A 22,133-nucleotide genomic window follows, 5' to 3' on the forward strand; every position below is an offset into this window, starting at 1 on the left:
GGGGTTGCTACAGACTGGTGGGTTCTTCAACTGACTGGATTTTAGAGCTTCTAGAAGTTTATTTTTCATTTTTAAAGAAGATTTTTTTAAAATTATGTATATGTCTATGTTTAGGTATGTTCATATATATGAGTGGAGATGCCCACAGAGGCCGGAGGCATTGGATCCCTATAGAACTGGAGTTACAGGCTATTGTGAGCTGCCCAACATGGGTTCTGGAAACCAAACTTGGGTCCTTTGCAAGAGCAGTGTGTGCTCCAATACCGAGCCATCTCTCCATCCAGGCCATTGTTTGTTTATGTAATAAGAGGAGCTGTTCATGTGTGCCACAGTACACATGTAGAGGTCATAGGGAAACTTGCAGAAGTTGGGTTTTTTCCCTTCTACCATGTGGGTCCTAGGAATTAAACCCAGGTCATCAGATTTGGTGGCAAGGCCTTTACCCACTAAGCCATCTTGCTGACTGTCTTAGTTAGGGTTACGATTGCTGTGATAAGACACCATGACCAAAGGCAACTTGGGGAGAAAAGGGTTAATTGGCTTATATTTCCACATCAGTGTTCATCATTGAAAGAAGTCAGAGCAGGAACCTGGAGGCAGGAACTGATGCAGAGGCCATGGAGGGGGTGCTGTTTATTGGCTTGTTCCTCATGGCCTGTTATAGAACCCAGGACTACCAGTCCAAGGGAAGCCACACCCACAATGGGCTGAGCCCTCCCCCATAAATCGCTAATTAAGAAAATGCCTGCAGCCTGATTTTTATAAGGCATTTTCTCAACTGAGGTGCCCTCCTCTCTAATGACTGGCTTGTGACAGGTTGACATAAAACTAGGAGTACTGACTTCCTCCCTCTAAAATTGTTTTTAAATTACATCAAGCCTCTAGAAGTTTATTGATGATTTGGGCTGACTGCCCCACAGGCAACCCTTCCAGCAGAGGGTGTGTGTCCACGAGAAAAGTGTATTCTCTGATCTTGTAGGGGCTGCTGACCAAGTGTAGTCTAAGTGAGTGTTGCAGTTCCCTTTCCTGAGAGACAAATGACTGTTTTCCCAGCCTCTCGGCCCACCTGAGGCCATGGATGGTGTGTCCCCCACTGACATCTATCTTACTTTTCACACTGACAGGCTATAAGAGAAACACCCACAGGGGAAAGTCAGCCAGAATCCTACATCTCCTTCTGAGAGATGGCAGGTGTTGGGCTCTCTCAGGGAGACCTGTGACTGGGAACAGCTACCCCACACTGTGAACTGGGTAGAAGGCCAGATAAGGACGTTGCTGTCCGAGGGAGACAGCCATAGCCCAGCCTAGATACTAAGTGTGTGTTGCTTATTCTAAGTGTCTGGGCTTATTTTGAAGTTCCTAAGAGTCTAGATCTGTATATTCCCACGTGGAGGTGTGCAAGGGGAGGCTCATGTCTGTTTGTCTCTGCCAAATCCACATTGCAGATGTGCTCTAAAACAAGGAATGCCTTTGGGGAGCAGGTGGGTCAGAGAGAGAAACATTCCTTATTTTCCTAACCCTGTGTGCTCTCTGATGCACCTGGGCACAGCCCCTGCCATTGCCCCCTGGTACGCAGCCTGCATCCTTATCCCTTGTGCCCCCAGGTCTTGCTGGGCCACCCTCCTTCGTACGCTGCGGATGTTGCTGCTCCAGTCTCTGCTGTGTCCCTGCCGCCTGCTGTCCTTTCCCCCCCTCTTCCAGATTCTCTGCTGCCTACTGTCCCTGAGCTCCTGCCCAAGCTCCCCAGCTCCCTGGCCCCCACAGTGGCCGCAGCCTCTCAGAGTGTGCCCACCCAGACCTCTACGCTACTCCCGCCAACAAACCCACCTCTGCCCGCTGGGCCTGCAGTCTCTGGTCCCTGCCCTCCTGTCCAGCTGATGGTGGAGGTGGCTCAAGAGGTGTGTGCCCTTGTCCCTTGCCCACGCCACCTGGGGGCTCAGCACTAGAGGTGAGGGGGGCACAGTGTGCTCTGGGACACATCCAAGCTGCTCTGCCTCTCTGTCTATACTGACCCTCACCAGGATGGAGAGTATGGGTTTCCCACAGAGAGACTATACAGCTTGCCCAGAGCTTTTACAAACCCTGTGTGTCCTTTTAGGGGAATGATCAAAGTAGGTTAGCAGTTTGTGGAAGGAAGCAACCCTGGGTTTCAGGGATCTGCTTGCTTCTAAACCTTCCAAGATCACCCTGCCACACACTGGGCCCTGTGCGGGGAGAACCTCAGAGAAGGTAGGGGAGGCAGCTGCATGCTGGGCCTGGTTTCACCGAGGGGAGAGGTAGGTCAGCACAATGTAACCCTGTTCTCTTTACTCTGTATCTATTTTAGGAGCAGGTCTCACAAGACAAGCCCCCTGGCCCCCCACAGAGCTGTGAGAGGTACTGCTCTGCCTTGCTCTCAGGATGGGTGGGCGGGTGCAGGCTGGGGAGCTTGGCCCAGCCCATTACCTGCCTGGCTCTTTCGTTCAGATCCTGCCCCAGTTTGCTAGCACACCATCAGGTTTTTTTTTTTTTTTTTTAAACAGGCACTACCCCCCTTTTCCAAATCTGACCCAATAGTGGCTCAGGGACCATCTCTCTGGTCCTTGTTATCCAGGATGAATCCTGGTTGTTGTCAGCCCCCACTGGGCTATGGGTCCCAGCTCTAACCCTTGTGCTGAGGACATTCCAGAAGGGGAGGGCCCTGGGCAGAGTCTCAGTGCCCTCAGTGCCAAGGCCTCTGTGTCCAGGCTTCTCTTCTGTGCTCTGGGGTTGTGATGTTGTTCTTATAGAGGTGGGGTGAGAGGTAGCGTGGATCCCATCATCCCAGAAGACTGGATGTTGTTGCCTGTGTTGGAAGCTCAGCAGACCCACAGTCCTCACAACAGCTTAGAGCTTCTGATGTTTTGTTTGCTCCCCTGGGGAAAATAAGGCATGCAGACCCATTGCACAGGCAAAAGGCCCAGAGAAGCAAGGTCATACAGCCCACCCCTGGGAAGCTGGCACTTCCCTCCGGCCCGTGAGTGGTACAGGATGGGTACTGGGGGAGGAGCGCTCTCAGCATCCTCTTGCAGGCTGGGTGCCATCTCTGCAGGTCACAGCTTTGGGCACTTAAAGTTTTAAAGCCCCAAGACTAGCCTGACTAGAGTGGGTTTTCTGGTTATCCAGTTATACTGATAACATTCTTGGTTTTTGCTCCAGCTTCGGAGGTTCTGAAGTCACCTCTGGAAGAGACCTGAGTGACAGCTGTGAAGGCACCTTTGGAGGGGGCAGGCTGGAGGGCAGGGCTGCTCGGAAACACCACCGCAGGTCCACTCGTGCACGTTCCCGGCAGGAGAGGGCCAGCCGGCCTCGGCTCACTATCCTGAATGTGAGTGGCTGTGGTTAAGGGCACGTGGGTTTGAAGCCATCTACAATCTGATCACAACTTCCTGCAGGTGTGTAACACCGGGGACAAGATGGTGGAGTGTCAGCTGGAAACGCATAACCATAAGATGGTGACCTTCAAGTTTGACCTTGATGGAGATGCTCCTGATGAGATTGCCACATACATGGTAAGGCTGGGTCAGGGGAAGAGGCAGCCTTCCTGAGGTCCTTAGACTCTTGTAGGACTTAACATGCTGAGTTTAGTCCTCCATGGAGGTGTTTGGCTGGCCTGTGAGTTAGGCCCAGAGCCTAGCAGCTGTCCCCAGAGCTGTGGGTATCCAGGTAGAATATCAGCTTCCTGCAGGTGGTTTCTGTGGGCTCCTTCCCCTAGCTCCTGTGTGGGGACAATTCAGGGATGTTAGCCACACCTTTTCCTGTCCTTTAGAGGAAAAGGAGGAATTTGCTGGGGTACCTGGATAAACAAAGGCCCTGTGGTCCCTGCTTAGAGTTGTCCGTCAGCCTCATTGGCTTCTGAAAGTGCAGACACAGCCCTGGACTGCTTCCCAATCCCAGTAGCTTTGCTAACACCCCTACCCGGAGCCAGCCCTCCCTGCCAGAGAGAGCACACTGGGGGCCCCTTCTTACCTGCCGTATTCTTTAGATTTCTTGTCTATGTTTCCACGAAGTACTGCTCTGTCCCCAGCATCTAGCCCTACCAGAAGTGGGGACCGCGGATCTCAAACCGTCTACAAAAGCACAGAAGACCATCGCAGGAAGACTCCCTGACCTGTCTGTGACCTCAGTAGGGCAGACATCGTCCTTAGACCCTCAGTCACATGTTCATGTGTTAACAAAGCCATGTTCATGGTGGGGGCACAAGCCTTTAGTCCCAGCACTCGGGAGGCAGAGGCAGGCAGACTCTGAGCTCGAGGCCAACCTGGTCTACAAAGCTACACAGAGAAACCCTGTCTCACGAAAAAAAAAAAAAGAAGCCATGTTGGCACTGGGCCAGTGCTGTGGCCCATCATACAAGTATATCTAGTGTAACTGTCAGAGAATATGGAACTTAGCTTAAAGTAGTTTAAAGGGCTGCACTGACTAGTGGCCACTGCATAGACATCTCAGTTAGATGTCAACAGTAAGTAGCCTTGTGGTTATGCCACCCTGGCCCTGGCTTCATTCAATATGGATGTGAGGTTTCTCAGGAAAATCCTCAGATGAGCTCTTCCTCAAGCCAGGGCAGGCCACGGTCCCCTCCCTCAGGGTGAGAGAAAAGATGATTCCAGTGTCTACTACCATGGCCAGGAAGGCTGGCCAGAACGATTGCAGCAGGCAGCAGAGAACAGACTTGGCTGTAAACGAAGCAGGGGTCGGGGAGCGGGGTGAGGGTTGGGAAAGTAAGGGAAGCACAAGAGTGCCAAAGCCAGTTGTGTGGTCAGGTTGTGAGGACACTGAGCATGTGTGCCCCGTGTTCTGGCCACTGACGTCCAGGATGGTCAGAGAGGGTGACCTGGCCCTCAGATGCCCATCCACACTTATGCTGAGGGCTGCCTTCATCTCAGTCTTCTAGAAGTGACATCAGATACTCTGTAGCCAAAGGGAAACCCGGGCTACACCCATTAACCTTGTCCTTGTGGAGGATGTGTTAGAGGCTTCAATATCAAAGCTGGTGACAAGGAGCTTTGTCAGACATGGTGGCCAGAGCGTTCTCCCTTGACTGACTTAGTAGGACTCTTGCTGTAACTGAATTAGGTCCAAAGCAGAAGGGACCGAGGTCAAGGCCTGGTGAGGAGTGAAGGAGATGCCTAAATGTGGTTTGGTCAGGAGGGACCTTTGGACAAAGCATCTGGGTGGTTTCTCAAAAGCTTTCCCCCAACTAAGCAGGGTGTAACTGCACAGGTGGCCCATGTGCAGTCGCTGCTTCCTGATGGCCCCTGATGGCCCCTGCCCCTGTGTCAGGGTTGGAGGCATCAGGAGATGCCATTTGAAGCGCAGCTGTAGATGGTGAAATAGGGTGTTTCTTAGTTACTTGTCTCACTGCCCTGACAAAAGCAAGGAAGGGGGGTTTAATTTAGCTCACCGCATGGTGGGGAAGGGTCATGGCAACTGGAACTTGTCACATGGCACCCACAGTCAGGGAGCAGAGAGAGATGGATGCTGGTGGCCAGCCAGCTTTTTCCTTTGTATTCAGTCTGGGACTCTAGGCCATGGCGTGCCTCCCACATTTAGGATGAGTCTTCCCACCTCAGTGACCCTAGGGCAGGAACTCCATCATAAACATGCCCAGAGGTTTGTCTTATAGACGATTCCAGGTCCTTTGGTTTGATAATATTAATCACCACCACAGGTGTTATTCAGGCGTGCTTTGCCCCATCTGGGACCATCTTAGCACGTGAAGGATGCTCCATTGCTTGGGTCATGGGCTCTTTAATCTTGTAAAGAGGAAACCTGATGTTTGAATTAACTTTGCTTTCATTTAAATTTATACTTGAACCCTGAAGTTTTAGGTTTTTCTCTGTTTTATTTTAAATGTATTATTGATCTCTTTAATTTCAAAACATATACCTATCAGGAAGCTGTAGTTTTGCACAGATTAGAATACTTCATATGCTCTTGCATGCCTCAGCCTGTATCACACACCTGGGTGCTCTGACTACAGCCACTGAACTCTGTCCACTCTACCCTCAGGCAGCTCTGCCCTTACAGGCTACAAGCCACACTCAGGGTAGCTAAGAAGGCAGCCTCATCCTCATCTGGGAGAGTGACTGTGCTCACGGGGGTGTTGTCTAGGTGGCTGGAAGAATTCTGTTCTTCAGCCATCTTGTTGTAGGAGCTACAGGCCCATCCACAGAGGATGGATGGTCCAGACATATGTGAGTCTATACATTTGTTTGGATGGGAGGAAATGCTGTGGTTAGAAAGGGCAGATACTGAAGACCTCTGAGAAAGAGGACAGCTGACTTCTCTGTTGGAGCTCTTTGCTCAGGGAGAGGTAAATCATGTTGAATCTGCCTGAGGTAGCCACGATACAATGGGCTATAGTCACCCACAGGAACATTAAGGACAGTGACTGTATTCTGGTGAGCCCAGCTCAGAGGCCTGTGTTATCCAAGCTATGATGTAAGCTTTCTAGTCATCCCCATACCCCAGACCTGGGCTGTTCTTGTTGTCCCCACTGCTGGGTGAAGTGGGGAAGACCCTTCACATTCCATAAGAACTCCTTGGCCATGAGGAGCCAGCCATTGGCAGCATTATAGAGTCGTGCGTTCCTGGACTCAGTCCTGGCCTGCCAGGAAGACAGTTTCTGACATGAGTGGATGCCGGACTGTGCTTAGCCACCAAGATGCAAGACAATTAACTAGAGAGATTGTGGTGGTGTTCTTAGTGGGACAGCAGCAAGGCTAGGACCCAGACATGTGCCTAGAGTGTCAGTCCAGTTGAGTCCAGCTTAGCCAACTTTGACAGAGCAAGAGCTCTGTGAAGATGACTTGAGAAGAAGGTAAACTGGAAAGGTTTCTGGGGAACCAGTCATGGTGGTGCACGCCTTTAATCTCAGCACTTTGGGAGACAGAGGCAGGGTGTCTATGTGAGTTAAAGGCCAGCCTCATCTACATAGTGAGTTCCAGGACAGCCAAGGCTACTCGGTGAGACCCTGTCTTAAAATAAATAATAATATGTATTATTACTCTAGGGAAAATAGTTGTGGTCCATTGTGTAGTGCTTGTGTCCCAGTACTAGTGTACCTATGTTTCTTGGAGATTGTTGAGCTAGCCTGGGGTTCCATGAGCAGCTATTGTTCCAGGACAGCGGACAGCTGCATGGGGCTCTCTGGTTGTGTGGGATAGCATTTTCAGACTCAACTGCATTCTTGTGTCTTTGAGGCCATGAACTTTCCCCCTTGGCTGTTCAGCTTTGACCAGGGGACACAACCTTTGTCATCTCTTCCCTTAGGATCTAGGGCAGGATAGAGGTATGTGTATCCCTGATAGAGCCCCCGTGCAGCCATGGTCTACGGGAGATTGTCCCATGTCCCTCTGCAGGTAGAGCATGACTTCATCCTGCCTGCCGAGCGAGAGACATTCATTGAACAGATGAAGGATGTCATGGACAAGGCCGAAGACATGCTCAGTGAGGACACAGATGCTGATCATGGCTCTGATACAGGGATCAGCCCTCCACACCTGGGTACCTGTGGTGTGGCCACAGGGGAGGTGAGATCCCAGGTCCCCAGAGCATGCTGGTAGATGCAGCAGGCAGGAGGCTCAGAAAAAAGCTCTCAGTGAGCATGGCTGCTGACCTGCAATCCCTTTTCCTCATGTAGGAGAACGGCCAGTCCCAAGCCAACGCCCCTGTCTATCAGCAGAATGGTAAGTCTGTCCCAGCAGCTGTACCTGGCAGAATAGCCAGCCTTGGGGAAGAACTGTGTCCCTGCCCCCTCTGTGCTCTAAAGCAGGCATTTGACTGAAGGTCCCTGTTGAGCATAGCAGCAAGGACTTTGGCCACTGCACTGAGATTGTGGGAGTGGCGAAGAGGCTCCCTCAGCTGGTAATGGCTATTCTGTCCCAGCAGCCTCTAGCTGCCACCACTTCCTTCAAGACTGGTGGTACAGGCGCCCCAAGAACTGAATCAGGCTCTTCTGAGAGTCCGAGGCTGTCAGTGAGGCTCCCTGGGCTGGGTGCCCGCCCTATGCCCTTCTGGTTGAGAGGGACAGATGGGAGCCCTTCCGGAAGGCCTCCTCAGCAAGGGGCCTGGAGGGTCATCTGAGCAATGGAAGGGAGCTGTTTAGGGTTGTAAGTGAGAGCTCGAATCCCCTGCCCACTCCTCCTGGAGAAAACTCCACAGGTGGAATGTGCTTCCTGGAGCTCTTCATGGTCTGGTACAGTAGTAGGGTCTCCTGGCCTAGGGGTTTGGCTCCCTCTCAGCGCCTCTTTATGCTCTGCTTCTCAGTCTTGCACACGGGGAAGAGGTGGTTTATCATCTGTCCAGTGGCTGAGCACCCAGCAACAGACATTTCTGAATCATCACCCCCACTCCCTCCGAGCTCTTTGCAGCCAGAAGCCAGCCAAGGTAGGAACACACAGCCCAGACCCATTCTGTAGCAACTGAGAAGCTTCTGTCTGAGCAGCCCTGTGCTAGGATATGTTGGGTACCTGCCATCATGCAAGGGGCTGCTGCCACCCCATACTGTCACTCCAAAGCTCGGGCAGCAGACAGGGCCATGTTACCATTTGTATGTTTGTGTGTGTGTGTGTGTTTGTGTGTGTGTGTGTGTGTGTGTGTGTGTGTGTGTGTGTGTTTCTGGATCAGCCACCAGTCAGCATGGACTCGAGCTGGCCTTATTATCTTAACCACTTAGGTGATGGTGTGCTGATGGGCTCTGGGCCCTTCCTCCCGTCTGTCCCATCTGGTAGTATACCCATGGTGAACAGGCTCTCTGAACTCTACTTTGTATGGGGAGGTGGGATTCTGAGACCACCTAATTCTCAGTTGTCACATGGATGATAGTGGTACTCATCTCCTCCTGAGACTGCCTGCACCTATCCCCACAGATGTCTGTAAACTTACTCTTTCACATGGTTGGTTAAGTCTTGATTTTTATGGTACTTAGAAGGATGAACTACTCATTGGAACAAACTTAAGGTTTAATTTCTCATCACTTGGCAATGAAGAGTTGATCATTAAAAAAGATTTTGGTGGGTTTCCATCATGCTACACTTAAGAAAAGGATATGTAAGTTAGTTTCTTCTCCTTATGTTTCCAGTTAATTCCTTCATACTTTTGAAGACTTATTACCACAGGAGAAGGTCATTTTAATAGTAAAACCTAGTGAGATATATATATATATATATATATATATATATATATATATATATACATACACACACACACACACACACACACACACACACACACACACACACTAGGAGGAGGTGTGTTCTGGCCAGGGGGATGGGCCCAGCCTAGACTGAGAAGCCAGGGGCCATTGACCTTACCTGGAAGGCTTACTTTCAAAACAAGGGTCCCTTCGCACATTCCATCTTCCCAGTTCAAGGAAAAGCCTGTCACAAGGCAGGTAAATTTCAATGTGCCACGGATTAGAAGGACTGCCGAGTGTACAGTATGTCATTAATGAGTAGTGATGTGGGATAAGAGCATGGTGTTAAACCCTTCATCTACATGCTGAACAACCCTGGAAACTATTCATAGCAAGTTTGTATATGGTGGGGGTCTTGAGTGGAGAAGTGGGTGACAGATGTGTTCATTTGCATTAACTATCCACAGAGGAAGACCAAAAAACTTGATGAGTTGTGCAAATTACACTTTGAAGGCACTGGAAACCTGAAGATGGTGAAAATGTATCAGATCCTAGTCAGTAATTATCAGGCCCTAGTTATAAACCAGACACAAGACCACTCTTGGCCCCTTTGCCGCTGAGAGCATCTCCCAGTCTGTAGGACTGTCTGAGTCAGGCTGCAGCAGCCACACTGGAGAGAAATGAGGTATAAAGTCCAGGCACTCGGTGTGGTCCTGCTGTAGCGGTGTCCCAGTGAGGGCCTGGCCCGCAGACAGAGGCAGTGAGTCTTAGAGCTGCAGGAGCACACACCTGAGACCGGCTGATTTTCCTGAGTTCTCTACTGCCTGGCCCCGCTTATCACAGTCATAAAGATGGCTGGTTTCTGACCAGTGGTTCAGAGCAGGAAGTCCTAGGGACCCAAGGACATCATGAAGGTACAAAAATGGAAGGATAAGCTGAATTTTTTGATGCACTCTCAGCTGGTGTGTATGTGTGCACAGGTGACTCCCCAGGTGGCATATAAAACTGGAAACTAAGCTAAGGGATAAACCCCACCCAGGTTCCTGACTGACCTCTAAGTGACTGTACCAGTTTCCAATAGATTAGTCCTGCAAAAGTATTGAAAATTGAACCAACTTGTAACCATGGCCCATAGAAAGCAGACTGCAATTTTCAGGATACTACTCCTGGTCATGTTGACCATCTGCTAAAGCAAAATGACCAGCATTCACTGTAACAGAAAAAAAAAAAAAAAAAAAAAAAAAAAAAAAAAGACAATAAGGTTTCACATGTTCAAGATAGTGAAAATAGAACCAAAATTACTTGGCAAGTAGAAACCTAGGAAATGTCAGTTTCATGGAAAAAGCCAACCTGCCCAGTAACAAGGTGACACAGATGCTGTCTGATCTAGCAGCTCAAAGCAGCCATTATAAATGTGTCTGAACAATCGCAAGCATTCTTGAAATTGTAAGTAGAAGGTGTCAGGGCAAAACAGATACAGAGAACAAATGCATGCAAGTCCTAACACCGAAAATCGAAGTAGCCAAATGATCTGACTGGAACAAAGGGAAGAGAAGTAGGGTAAAGTAGCTGAGTTTCCAGGACCTGCCAAAGCATTTGACATCGTGCCAGAGTTCAGGAGAAGAAAGGGTACAGAAAGAAGATGAAGAGAAATTAATGCTGAGATTTTCCAGAGGTGGAGCCGAACAAACCCCAAGCAGATAAGACTGGAGAAAACCATGAACGCAGCACCAGTCTACTGGAAACTAAAAAGAAAAAAGTGAGGGCAGCCAGCAAAATGATGTTGCCTAAAGGAAGTGCATAGGCACATGGCTGCAGACTTCTCAGCAGAAGTGGTGATGTCCAGAAGCAAGCTGACAGACAGTTGAAAGGGGGTGAGGTGAAAGTAAGTACTCATGACCCAACTCTGCCTTCAGACAAAATGACCCTTGGAAATAGAGATACAGTGTTGCCATTTTCAAATAAAGATGGCTAGGAGAATTTGCTGCCAATGCATCTACTCTGTGAGATCCAGGGTCTTTAAACAGAAGGGAGACAATCCCAGCCAGTACCGGCAGGACAAAGGAAGAACAACAGTGGGGTGGGGGGTTAATAACGGGCTGTCCTCTCTTGAGTCCTTTGAAACATGTGGCAGTTGAAGTTTCAGAACCATAACATCAGTTGAACTTCCCATGTATGTACATTATGTGATAGAGCTGCAAGAAGGCAGGCAAAGTGAGCTGTGTTTGCAAGATGTCTGTGTTCCAGCTGAGGTGGCTCTGAATGGACTGTGTGTGCCAACCAAGGCTAAGAAGACCGGAAAGTGGAGCATGTGCTTTGGAATCCCTAGCATAGCCATTAAAAGAATTGTTCAAAAAGATGTACTCAAAATCCTAACAGATAAAGTCAAGCAAAAAAGAGTCAAGTAACCCAAAAGGAAGAGAAAATGAAGATAAACAATCTTTAAAAAAACAGGGGAAGAAAATCCCTAGAAAATAATAAAATGATAGACTTTAAGCAGATGAAATACCATTGTCTCAGTGAAATGGCAATGATGATAAAAATGGGGTAAGAAACACAACAATGTGAATTAAATAGATTATCTACTAGAAACTTAGCAGTATGTTAGGTAAACAGGTGGACGAGGGCTGGAGAGATGGTTCTGTGGTTAAGAGCACTTGCTGCTCTTGCAGAGGACCTAAGCTTGGTCCTCAGCACCTATACAGTGGCTCACAGCTGCCTGTATCTTCAGTTTCAGGAGATCCAACACCCTTGTTTGACCTTCCCAGGCACCAGGCACGCATATTGAGGGTCACATATATGTTGCATGTGGGCAAACACTCAGATACATAAACTTAAAAAATAATCTTTAAAAAAGGAGGGTGTGTGGTAGAAGATAGTCTGTAAATACACTTCAAAAGATTGCTGGAGTTGCTGTTTTAACTTCAAACAAAATAGACTTCTGATCAAAGAAAATTATCAGTGTTACGAAGTCATGTTCCACATTCATTAAAGGTTCGCTTTCGAAAAAACACATACATTTAAAGCCCTAAACATGAGTGTATCTAGTAACAGAACTTTAAACCTAACAGAACTAGGCCTGGCATGGAAACACAAGCCTGTAGTCCCAGCTCAGGGAGTCTGAGGCAGATCACCAGTTTGAAGCCAGCCTGGGCTATATGTAGATAGTGAAACCCTACTTTAAAAAAAAAATAAAATAAAATAAAAAAATTTTACAGGAAAAGACCTCACCAGAACTAAAAGTAGAAGCAGACAGTCTGCAACTGTAGTGGAGAAAGAGAAAAACCAGCCACAGTAGCCAGCTGGACCTACTTGACATTTGTAGATCATTGTGCATGGGTGGAATGCACTCTTTCTCAGACATGTAGAGCAAGTACCTTGAGTTATAAAAAAGAAATGGAACATGAAAAAAGTCAACATTGTACTGACTACAGTCTCTGATACAATGTAACCAAGAGTTGAGTCATGGTATCTACAGTGGAAAAAAAAAAATAGCCCTAAGGAGAGTCAGGACATTTTGAATGAATGAAAGAATATAGCATTAAATTTTATGAGACGTGGCTAAAGTTACAAGGAAATATTACAGCACTAAAAAGTTAACAACTCAACCTTCTACCTTGAGAAATGAGGACAGTGAATACAGAATAAATCCAAAGACAGTGAAACCAGGAAAATGAAGAGCAGACACAAGAAACATTTTAAAATGTACAGATAAGTAAAACAGATAAAACCAGTGAAGACAGAAACTGGTTCTCTGAAAAAAAAAATCACAAATGATGTTATAAACCTCTAGTAAAACTAACAAAAAAGATATAAAATATCAATCTTGGGACTAAAAGAACATATTACAGATAAAGGGTGCTGTTGGAGATAATGAGCAAGCCTTACAGTTGTAGACTAAACAACTTAAATGAAAAGGACTAGTTAATTCTGCAAAATTCACCAACTGCTAAAACTCACCTACTACGGAAAAGATGTACCACCCCACATCAATTAGAAAGAACGAATCTGCTGGGCCCTTGGGAGGCAGAGGCCGAGGCAGGCAGATCTCAGTGAGTTCCAAGCCAGCCAGGTCTACAAAATGAGTTCTGGGACAGCCAGGACACAAAGAAACCTAGTCTCAAAAACCAAGGGGAGAGAGACAGAGACAGAGAATCTATAGGTCAAATCTCCCCCAGATACTTCTCAAACCCAGGCAGACCTCTTCCCCCCCCCCCCCCCCAAGGTCACTGGACAGGCCAGCCTCATTTCTTTTACAAACTTGAGGAAGAATTACTGCTTTCAGCCTGGGTCATCTTTTCACTGAAGATATTGAATAATGACTCATTCATAGACCAGAAAGTAAACTTTGAACTTAAACCTCACATCATACACAAAAAAATCAGTTATAAATCAAATATAAAATACTTTATGTGTGATGTTTTTATTGGCAAGTTTATTTTTAATTTAAAGTTTAAAATATCTGTAAAGTGAAAAATTATGTGACTTGTAGAAGAAAGCCAAGGAATTCTGTTTCTCCAGGTTTTCTTAGCTCAGTGTTGCCTAGAATGCCAAGAGCCCTGGTTCCAACCTTCAGGCAGGTGTAGTGATGCCCTCTGTAACCTCAGCCTGCAGAAACAAGGAATGAGAGGTTCAAGGTCATCCTCAGCTACATAGTGAGTTCAAGACCATCCTGAGACCCCAACTCAAAAGAAGAAGAAAAAGAGTAAAACCTTTTGTTCTAATTGAGGAAACACACAAACCAGAGAGAAGATTCCAGCAGCGCATATAACCAGCAGTGATTCCTGCCCAGCAGACATTAAGAGTTCTTACAGAAGAAAGGGTAAACTTGAGCAGCTCAGTTGATGGGCTGGTATGCCATAGGAGAGGCTAGATCACGCACCACAGAGAGGGCAGTCACATTAGTCACAAGAAAATACAATTGAAAAATGCACAAAGGACGTTAACTCAGCGGGTATACATGCTCGCCACCACGCCTAGTGACCCAAGTTAGATCCAGAAGAGAAAACTGACTTCCGCAAGGTTTCTTCTGATTTCTACTCCCTTGCCATGGCATGTGTGCATGCTCACAAACAGACATAAAAACAAAACAAAAAGACTGAGAGTTTTGTGGAGGATGTGGAGAAATGGGAAGCCATCTGTACAATTGGTGAAAATGTAAATTAGTACAGATATTATAGGAAGCAGCATGCAGGTTCCTCAAGAAGTCAAAAGTAGAACTGTTATATGAGTCAGCAGTCCCATATCAGGGTGTGTTCAAATGAATTGAAAGCAAATTCTGGAAGAAATATCTGCTCTTCTGTGTTCATGCAACATCACTGGCAGTAGTCAAAGACATGGAAACAAATGGATTGTCAATGGATGATTGGATAAAGAGAACATGTGTATACCCACTAGACCTGCTATTGAGACATTAAAAAGGAAATCCTGCCATTGGCAGCAACATGAATGTGCCGGGGGGGGGGGGGGTCTTATGTTGAACGAAATGCTTCCCCTAACACCATCACTTTGTAAATTTGTGTTCAAGTTTTGTCGAGATAAACAGTGTGGACAGATAGGTGGTAGAAAAAAGGTCATGCCAGATGGTGGGAAAGGGTGGTATGGAACTATAGGCTATTTTGTAGTAGCAGAGATCCATAGGTGAGAACCATTCCTTGAGAGCTGATGGCAATGGTCATGACGACTGGAGCTTGGCCTCCTGGAGGAACAAAGATGAGTTTGCAGGTGCCCTAGCCAGGTACTCAGTGTAGACAGGGAAGGACTGGTTGAAGAAGGTCAGGGTAAGTGATGCCAATCATTCCCTTTTTTCTTTTAGACCCAGCGCCCTATCCAGACCAGCTGTCCTTGAAGGACAAACCTAGTTTCCCAGCTGCTCAGCAGCTCCTGAGCCAGGCAGGCTCCAGCAACCCTCCTGGTGGAGCATCAGCCCCCTTGGCCCCATCTTCCCCTCCTGTGACTACTGTAATCCCGGCAGCACCAGCCACCAGCACCGTGCCAGAGTCAGCATCAGGGACTGCCATGCAGGCAGGGGGTCCAGGCACCCATCAAGGACCAGCCAGTATCCATGAGTCCCTCCAGCCACTGGTTGAAACTCACCATACCCAGTGTGCTGCCCAGCCCCTTAGTACTGGCCAAGGACCTTGCACTCCAGCTCCAGAAGCCTCTCGCTGCTCCACAGGTCTGGGGGAGCCCATCTCAGCCAGGGAGGTCAGCACGCTAGGGGAGCCCCTGCCTGCTTCTGTGCCAGAGCCCAGTCCCCCCACTGGGGCCACACAGCCTGTATCCGGTCAGCCACCACTCCCACCGCCCATCACCGTGGGAACAATCAGCCTGGCAGCTCCCCAGCTCCCCAGTCCCCCCCTGGGGCCTACTGCTCCCCCACCACCACCCTCAGCCTTGGAATCCGATGGGGAAGGGCCACCCCCTAGGGTAGGCTTTGTGGACAACACCATCAAGAGCCTGGATGAGAAACTGCGGACTCTGCTCTATCAGGAGCATGTGCCCACCTCCTCAGCCTCGGCTGGGACTCCCATGGAGGCAGGCGATAGAGACTTCACCTTGGAGCCCCTTCGAGGAGACCTGCCCTCAGCTTTGAGTGACAGGACCCCAAGCCTCACCCAGCAGGCCCAGTCCTCAGTGAGTAGCTTGATTCACCCCAATTCCCACTCCCTGGCCATAGCTGGAGGTGGGCAGGCATTCCAGTTATGCAGGGCCTGGCTGGCTCTTGTTAGCGTACCCATGGTACATGTGCCAAGCGACTAAGCTCAATTTGTTCACGCGCAGGAGGCGGGACAGGCTAGGGACAGCTCCAGCAGTACAGGGGTCATACATCAGTGGTGCAGGGTTTAGTTGCTAAGGTGCTGATAAGCCAAGCTCACAGTTCTTCCCTTTTTCTTCTTCTTTATCTTCTTCCAGTTGGAAAAGTCAGAAACGGCCCCTGCAGGATGGGCCCTGGCCCAGCGGGAACAGGGTGCATCTTCTCCGATGACAGGTAACACCTCAAGGGCAAGGTGATTCAGGCTACACTCTGCAGGTGCCACAATCCTCCTGGAGCCCAGAGCCTGTGCATCCTCATACTTCCAGAGATGAAATCGCCCACCAAGTTTCAGAGGGAACTGCTCTCACAATCCAAAGAAAAATCCTGTCCTGTCTGGGAACATGAAAGCTAGAATAAGGGAGCAGGGTGCCAGGGCCCTGTAAGAAACATCTAGGCTGCTAAAGAGGTAGAGAGTGGTCCCAACCTCACTGCTTTCCTCAGTTGCCCCAGCAGCTGTGACCTTGAGGAAAACTCTTGCTTTGGCTCATAGGTTTCTGTGATATATGTAGAGATCAGAGGATAACCTAAAGCAGTTGGTCCCCTCCTTCCACCATGAGGATCTTGGGAATTAAATTTAAGCCATCAGACTTGGTGGCAAGTATCTTAACCCACTGAACTATCTCACCAGCCCCCCCCCCTTTCTTTTCTTTTCTTTTCTTTCTTTTGAGATAGCTGTGTAGCCCAGGCTAGCCTTGAACTTGCATTGATCCCTGCCTCAGCCATCCAAGTCGCTGAGATCACTCGGCTCTTGGTTTGTTACCAGACATTTGAGTCTCCACCCTAGGGGTCTGGTCTACCTTCTGAGGTGCCAGGGTTCCTCAGCTGGATTTCTTAGGGATTGGCAAGGTAAGAGTTATTGTTAGTAGCAGGTGGCTCCTCAAGTTTAAGCTGCCTTCACAGAGAGAGGTACAGTCCAGCTCCACCTGGTGGACCCAAAGAGCGGCTCTGTTAGCTCCTGGGCTGGTGCTCTAAGAGGTCAGAGGCAGTGCTACTATTGCCCCAACCCAGTGCCAGCCTCGAGCCGAGATTGGCATCCCAGATCTCTTAATAAGAAGAGGTAATGGAGCCTGTGTGTCCTATAAGGGGTGTCACCTGCAATCACAAATCCACATGCTTCTCAGAGTTCAGAAGCCATGGTAGGCAGTAGAGGGATTGTTCTAGAAGGCTGACTCATAATCCAAGTCCAAATGGGTGAACTTTGTAGCAGGCATAGAAGTAGGAGGGATGCAGTTGGTAGTGAGCCCCTGTCACTGGAGGTATGCAAAGATGAGAAGAGGGATTCAGTGTTGCCTACAAGTTGAGGACAGGTAGTAGAGACTGGATTCGGGTCTCTCTGGGATTGTGAGGGTCTTAGAGTATGCAGAGTATACTTGTGTGAGTCCATGTGTCTGTATATGGTTCTGTCTCGGCATGTGGTGGCTCCCCAGTCCCCTTGGAGGCTTCATTGACATCTGTGCAACACCCCACCCACCAGTATGTGGCCCAGCTCTGGCCCCAGCCTACCTGTGACTTTCCTGTACCGTGAAAGGGTCTCTGCTCACGCATACTTTTCTCTGGGCTTTTCTCCATGCCTCTTCATAGCAGCCCAAGGAAGCTTGCCAGAAACATTGTACTGTCCCACTCTGAAAACAGAGACCTAGGGGAGTGGTATGTGTCCCTCTGTGAATGTGTGTGTGTGTGCGCGTGCGCGTGTGCGCGCGCGCACGCACGCACGCATGCATACCAGGCATTCCCTAGCCCCCACAGATGTAGGACTGGGATCTGCTCTCCTGCATCCTCAGATCTGGAAACAGTTTCTGCCACCGAAGTGCTGAGTACCCAAAGCAAGAGTGCGCCGTTCGGCGCCTCTCCCTTTCCTCAGGCTTGTGGATGTCCTCCAGGATGTAGTGTCCCCAAGATAGGGCACCACAGTGCATTCTCAGTCTTCAGATCCTCTGCGATGTCACTTCTCCCTGCCCAGCAGCACACTCCCTCCGTGTGTGCCCCTGGGCTGTGAGCCATCATTTACTGTTCTCTCTCCAGCCTCAATAATGCTATCATGTTCCTACAGCAGAGTCATCTTCCAGCAACACACTGGGCTGTGACAGTGATACAGGGCAGGTGGCTTCAGACTCCCCCACGGCACCCATTGTCCCCCAGGTAAAGGTGACTCTTAACACACAGTAGCCAGAAGGGAGCAGAGGTTTCTAACCTCAGCTGGTTCTCATGGACTCTTCATATCCATCCTTTCCTCAGGATGCCTCTGTCTCTTCCATCCCTACACACATGGATCCCAAAGATCAGAACAGTAGCGTTCCCAGAGAAGCCTCCATTGCACCCGTGCAGAATTGCCTGGGGACCTTGACAGAGAGCAGCCCAGCCCAGATGCGTGGCGCTCGGGTCTCCGGGTCCCCTCATAAACGACTAGGGCAGCAGGACAGCAGTTCTCCAGCCAAAACTGTGGGCCGCTTCTCCGTGGTCAGCACACAGGATGAGTGGACTCTAGCCTCACCTCACAGCCTGCGGTACTCCGCCCCACCTGACGTCTACCTGGACGAGATCCCCTCCAGCCCTGATGTGAAGCTGGCCGTGCGACGGGTACAGACGGCTTCCTCCATCGAGGTTGGCGTTGAGGAGCCTGCCTCCAGTGACTCTGGGGATGAGTGCCCGAGAAGGAGGCCCCAGGTGCAGAAGCAATCCTCCCTGCCGGGTAGTGGTGGTGTGGCAAGTGACTTTGTGAAGAAGGCCACTGCCTTCCTGCATAGGTCTTCAAGGGCTGGCTCGCTGGGTCCTGAGACACCCAGCAGGGCAGGTGTAAAGGTCCCTACCATCAGCATCACATCCTTCCACTCGCAGTCATCCTACATCAGCAGTGACAATGACTCAGAGTTTGAGGATGCAGACATAAAGAAGGAACTGCGCAGTCTGCGGGAAAAGTACGTTTTGGGGGACATGGATCACCTGGTCGGGTGTGTGTAGGGAACTCACCTGGATAGCTTGACGGGTACAGCTCACTTGACCAGTATGTAATGGTGAGGCTCACCATTATCTGGGGGCAAGGCTTATCTGGCCAGAGTGGGGCTCGTCCAGCTAGCATCAGGAGGGGATGGCGGCCACAGGCCGGCATGGTTGGGAGGACCAGGCTGGGTCCGGTCAGTAATGTTAGATGAAATTTAGGTCCTGGCCATGAGGTGTCCACTGGTGGGTGTGTAATGGGACAGGGAAGGGGCCTCTTTACTTCTGCCCTCCAAACTGAGGAAAGAGTCCCCATCTAGAATATCTTTGCCCTGGGCCGGCCACACTCGGCCACCTGCATGATTTCTGGCTCTTCTGAGTGTGAAATCATCCCTTCTTCCTCTGTCACCTATGGAAGCATTTGCTAGGGGTTAGGAGACCTGTCCCTTTCTTCAGACTTTTCTCCCTCCCCTCCCTCCCTCTCTACTAATCTCTCCTTGTCTCAGAATCTGTCTCTGTCACCGTTCCTCTCTGGTTGTCTCTCGCCCCTCAGTCTGCTCCTCTGTGGTCAAGGATCACTAATGCCCTAAGCTGTCTTTTGGGGGTGGAAGGGTGGAGCTTAACAGGGGAGCTCCTGAGCACCAGTGGCTGAAGGGCAGAGGTTTGTTGCCGTTGTCTAAATGAGCTCAGGAACTACAGGTACCCTGTGAGGAGGAGACAGACAGTGAAACTGCAGTTTCTGCAAAATTGTGTGGAGGGCAGGCCATGAAGACTGCCAGCCTTGGTACTCTTGGCAAGGTTGTCCCAAGCGGCCATAGTGGAACTTTTGTTGGGGTGAGAGTGAAGAACTGGGCCCCGGCTGAGACCTCAGAACAGGTCTGTGCTCAGAACCCTAAGGAGGGGTCTTGTGCACTGACCCCAGCAGCCCCACAGGCAGCCAGCCTCCTCTGGGGACACTGCTCTCTCTCTCTCTCTCTCTCTCTCTCTCTCTCTGCATTGGCAGGGAGAGCCACTCCCACTGGGTCTTTATTGATTGGTTTGAGTGAGTGAATGGCTATTGAGACAATTTAGTGGTCATGATTCTGGGTATCTGAAAACTTGAACTAATCATTGAACATTATCCTTCGCCTTGTTCCCACCTTGCTTAGATAGTGGCGTTGAAAGCCTGCAAAGCAGCCCAGCCTTTCCCCACAAGGGAAGCCCACCTGCCTTGCCTCCTCTCTCCTGCTCCAGGCACCTGAAGGAAATCTCTGAGCTACAGAGCCAGCAGAAGCAAGAGATTGAGGCCCTGTACCACCGCTTGGGCAAGCCACTCCCTCCCAATGTGGGGTTCTTCCACACGGCTCCTCCCATGGGTCGCAGGAGAAAAACCAGCAAGAGCAAATTGAAGGCTGGCAAGCTGCTGAACCCACTGGTGCAACAGCTCAAGGTTGTGGCCTCCAGCACAGGTCTGTTGCTTCTAGGGGAAGACTGTACCTGGGCTGAGGAGGGAGGGTACTGGTGAACCCCAAATTAGCCTGAGAGGCTAGCTCTGGGTTGGTGCAATATCTCCAGACCTGGGAGAGTATGTGGGGTTTTCTTCTTCCTAGACCTCCTTTTTACTGGAGCTGAGAGTCTCTGCAAACCCAGGGTAGCCCCAGGCCTCCACACTAGGGCCCAATGGAAAGGCCTGTGTGAGAATAGGGGCTGTTTGGAGCCAGGCCTTGGCCCTTTGTGGAAGAAAGGAGCCACTCCTGAGCCACATTGCACCTAGGAAGCCCCAGCCCTCCATCCCTGCTCCTCCATACAGGATATAGCCTGGGATGGATGGAAGTGACTGCTTCCTCTGGCCTTTTCACTCAGGCACACGTTAGCTCCTGCTCACTGGGTATCAGGTGGCTGCCTTTGTGGGCAAGGAGAGGATGGGTTGTTCTCCAGGCCTTGCAATAGTGGTACCCAGTTCCTGGTGCTGCAGAGGCCAGGCACCAGTCAGCATCTTTTGCATACCAGGGTTCCTTTGAGCCTTCTGGAACTGTGCTGCAGGGTATACTCTGAGTGGGGAGGACCCATAAACTCCAGTCTCCAAATATGACAGATGGGAAGGCATTAGTGAATTGCCTGCAAGCACTCCCTAATTGTGAGCCACCTGCACAGTGCCAATCCCAAAGCTAGGGGGAGGCTCTGCAGTGACTCACTCAAGGCTACTTTGAGCCCTCCTCTGGCATGGCACTGGGATTAGTAAAGGGGGACACTTTCTTTGATCAGCCCCAGCACTTTAGACCAGGAGCCTGTCAGGACACTAGTTTTCTTCAGGAGACTCAACTTCCCCAAGGTCACCCAGCAGAGAGCAGGAAGCCAACCCAGCCACACCCTTCCCTGCCCATTGGCGCCTCATGGTGCCTGTCACCTCTTCTCCCCCCCTCGCCCAGGTCATTTGTCTGACTCCAGCAGAGGCCCTCCCACTAAGGACCCTGCCCACGCCAGCACGCCCCCGGGCACCAAGGCAGTTCAGACCCAGCAGCCCTGCTCCGTCCGGGCCTCCCTGTCCACAGACATCTGCTCCGGTTTAGCCAGTGATGGAGGCGGAGCGCGTGGCCAAGGTGATTTCCAGCTTGCCTGTCTCCAAGCATGTGCCAGCCACGTAGGGCCTCAGTGATGTCCCAGAAGCACGCCTGTGTGTGTAGAGGGGGCCAGAGCTACGACTAAGGCTGCTAAGCAGCTTTATAAAAACAAACAAAGAAAAAAAAAAAGTAAAGGTGTAGTCTTTGAATACAAAGAATGGAATTGTCCCGCCATGTAAGCGGCTCAGAGGCAGGTGATGGGTTTGCTAACGTGGACCTCAGGAAGTGGCCGGGACCAGGAGGGATCAGCCCGATGACTGGGGAGGGAACTGGGCCTGGCATCTTGCTGTGTTGTGCGATGCCTGTTCCTAGGCCCTGGCTACCCTGCCCTGCCTGCTTCCCACAGCAGAGCCAGACGGTGGTAAACACCGGGTCCTTCCAAAGTCCACAGGACGGCTAGGGGACAAGGGCTCAGCTCTCAGGCTGGGATGTCGGCTCATCACTGCTGTGGACGGCAGCAGCTGCTCGATAAGGCGTTTTCCTGTCCTCACCATCTCTGTCCAGAGAAATCATGGTGACTGTTAAAGGTGCCCCACCTGCCCCACCCCTCCTCCTCCGGGCCGCTTCTCTTCTGTTCCTACTGTTGCTTCCTCCCACTCTGTGGTCAGTGGCTTTGGTGCTTGGG

At 50.1% G+C, this 22,133-nt stretch overlaps 1 protein-coding gene across 1 annotated transcript in view; it reads left to right on the forward strand.

The window, feature by feature from the left end:
* Positions 1-22,133, forward strand: part of Wnk2 (WNK lysine deficient protein kinase 2) — a 102,852-nt gene that overhangs the window by 66,099 nt on the left and 14,620 nt on the right. Inside the window, exons 13-25 of the mRNA XM_051194315.1 lie at positions 1,605-1,898; positions 2,327-2,376; positions 3,178-3,346; positions 3,414-3,530; positions 7,383-7,553; positions 7,664-7,709; positions 8,290-8,409; positions 14,973-15,793; positions 16,073-16,148; positions 18,025-18,113; positions 18,210-18,889; positions 20,142-20,356; positions 21,317-21,487. Coding sequence (XP_051050272.1) covers positions 1,605-1,898; positions 2,327-2,376; positions 3,178-3,346; positions 3,414-3,530; positions 7,383-7,553; positions 7,664-7,709; positions 8,290-8,409; positions 14,973-15,793; positions 16,073-16,148; positions 18,025-18,113; positions 18,210-18,889; positions 20,142-20,356; positions 21,317-21,487 — 3,019 coding nt within the window. The remainder of the gene's footprint in view (positions 1-1,604; positions 1,899-2,326; positions 2,377-3,177; positions 3,347-3,413; positions 3,531-7,382; positions 7,554-7,663; positions 7,710-8,289; positions 8,410-14,972; positions 15,794-16,072; positions 16,149-18,024; positions 18,114-18,209; positions 18,890-20,141; positions 20,357-21,316; positions 21,488-22,133) is intronic.

The sequence above is a fragment of the Phodopus roborovskii genome, unplaced genomic scaffold (assembly GCF_943737965.1).
Source record: "Phodopus roborovskii unplaced genomic scaffold, PHOROB, whole genome shotgun sequence".
NCBI lineage: Eukaryota > Metazoa > Chordata > Mammalia > Rodentia > Cricetidae > Phodopus > Phodopus roborovskii.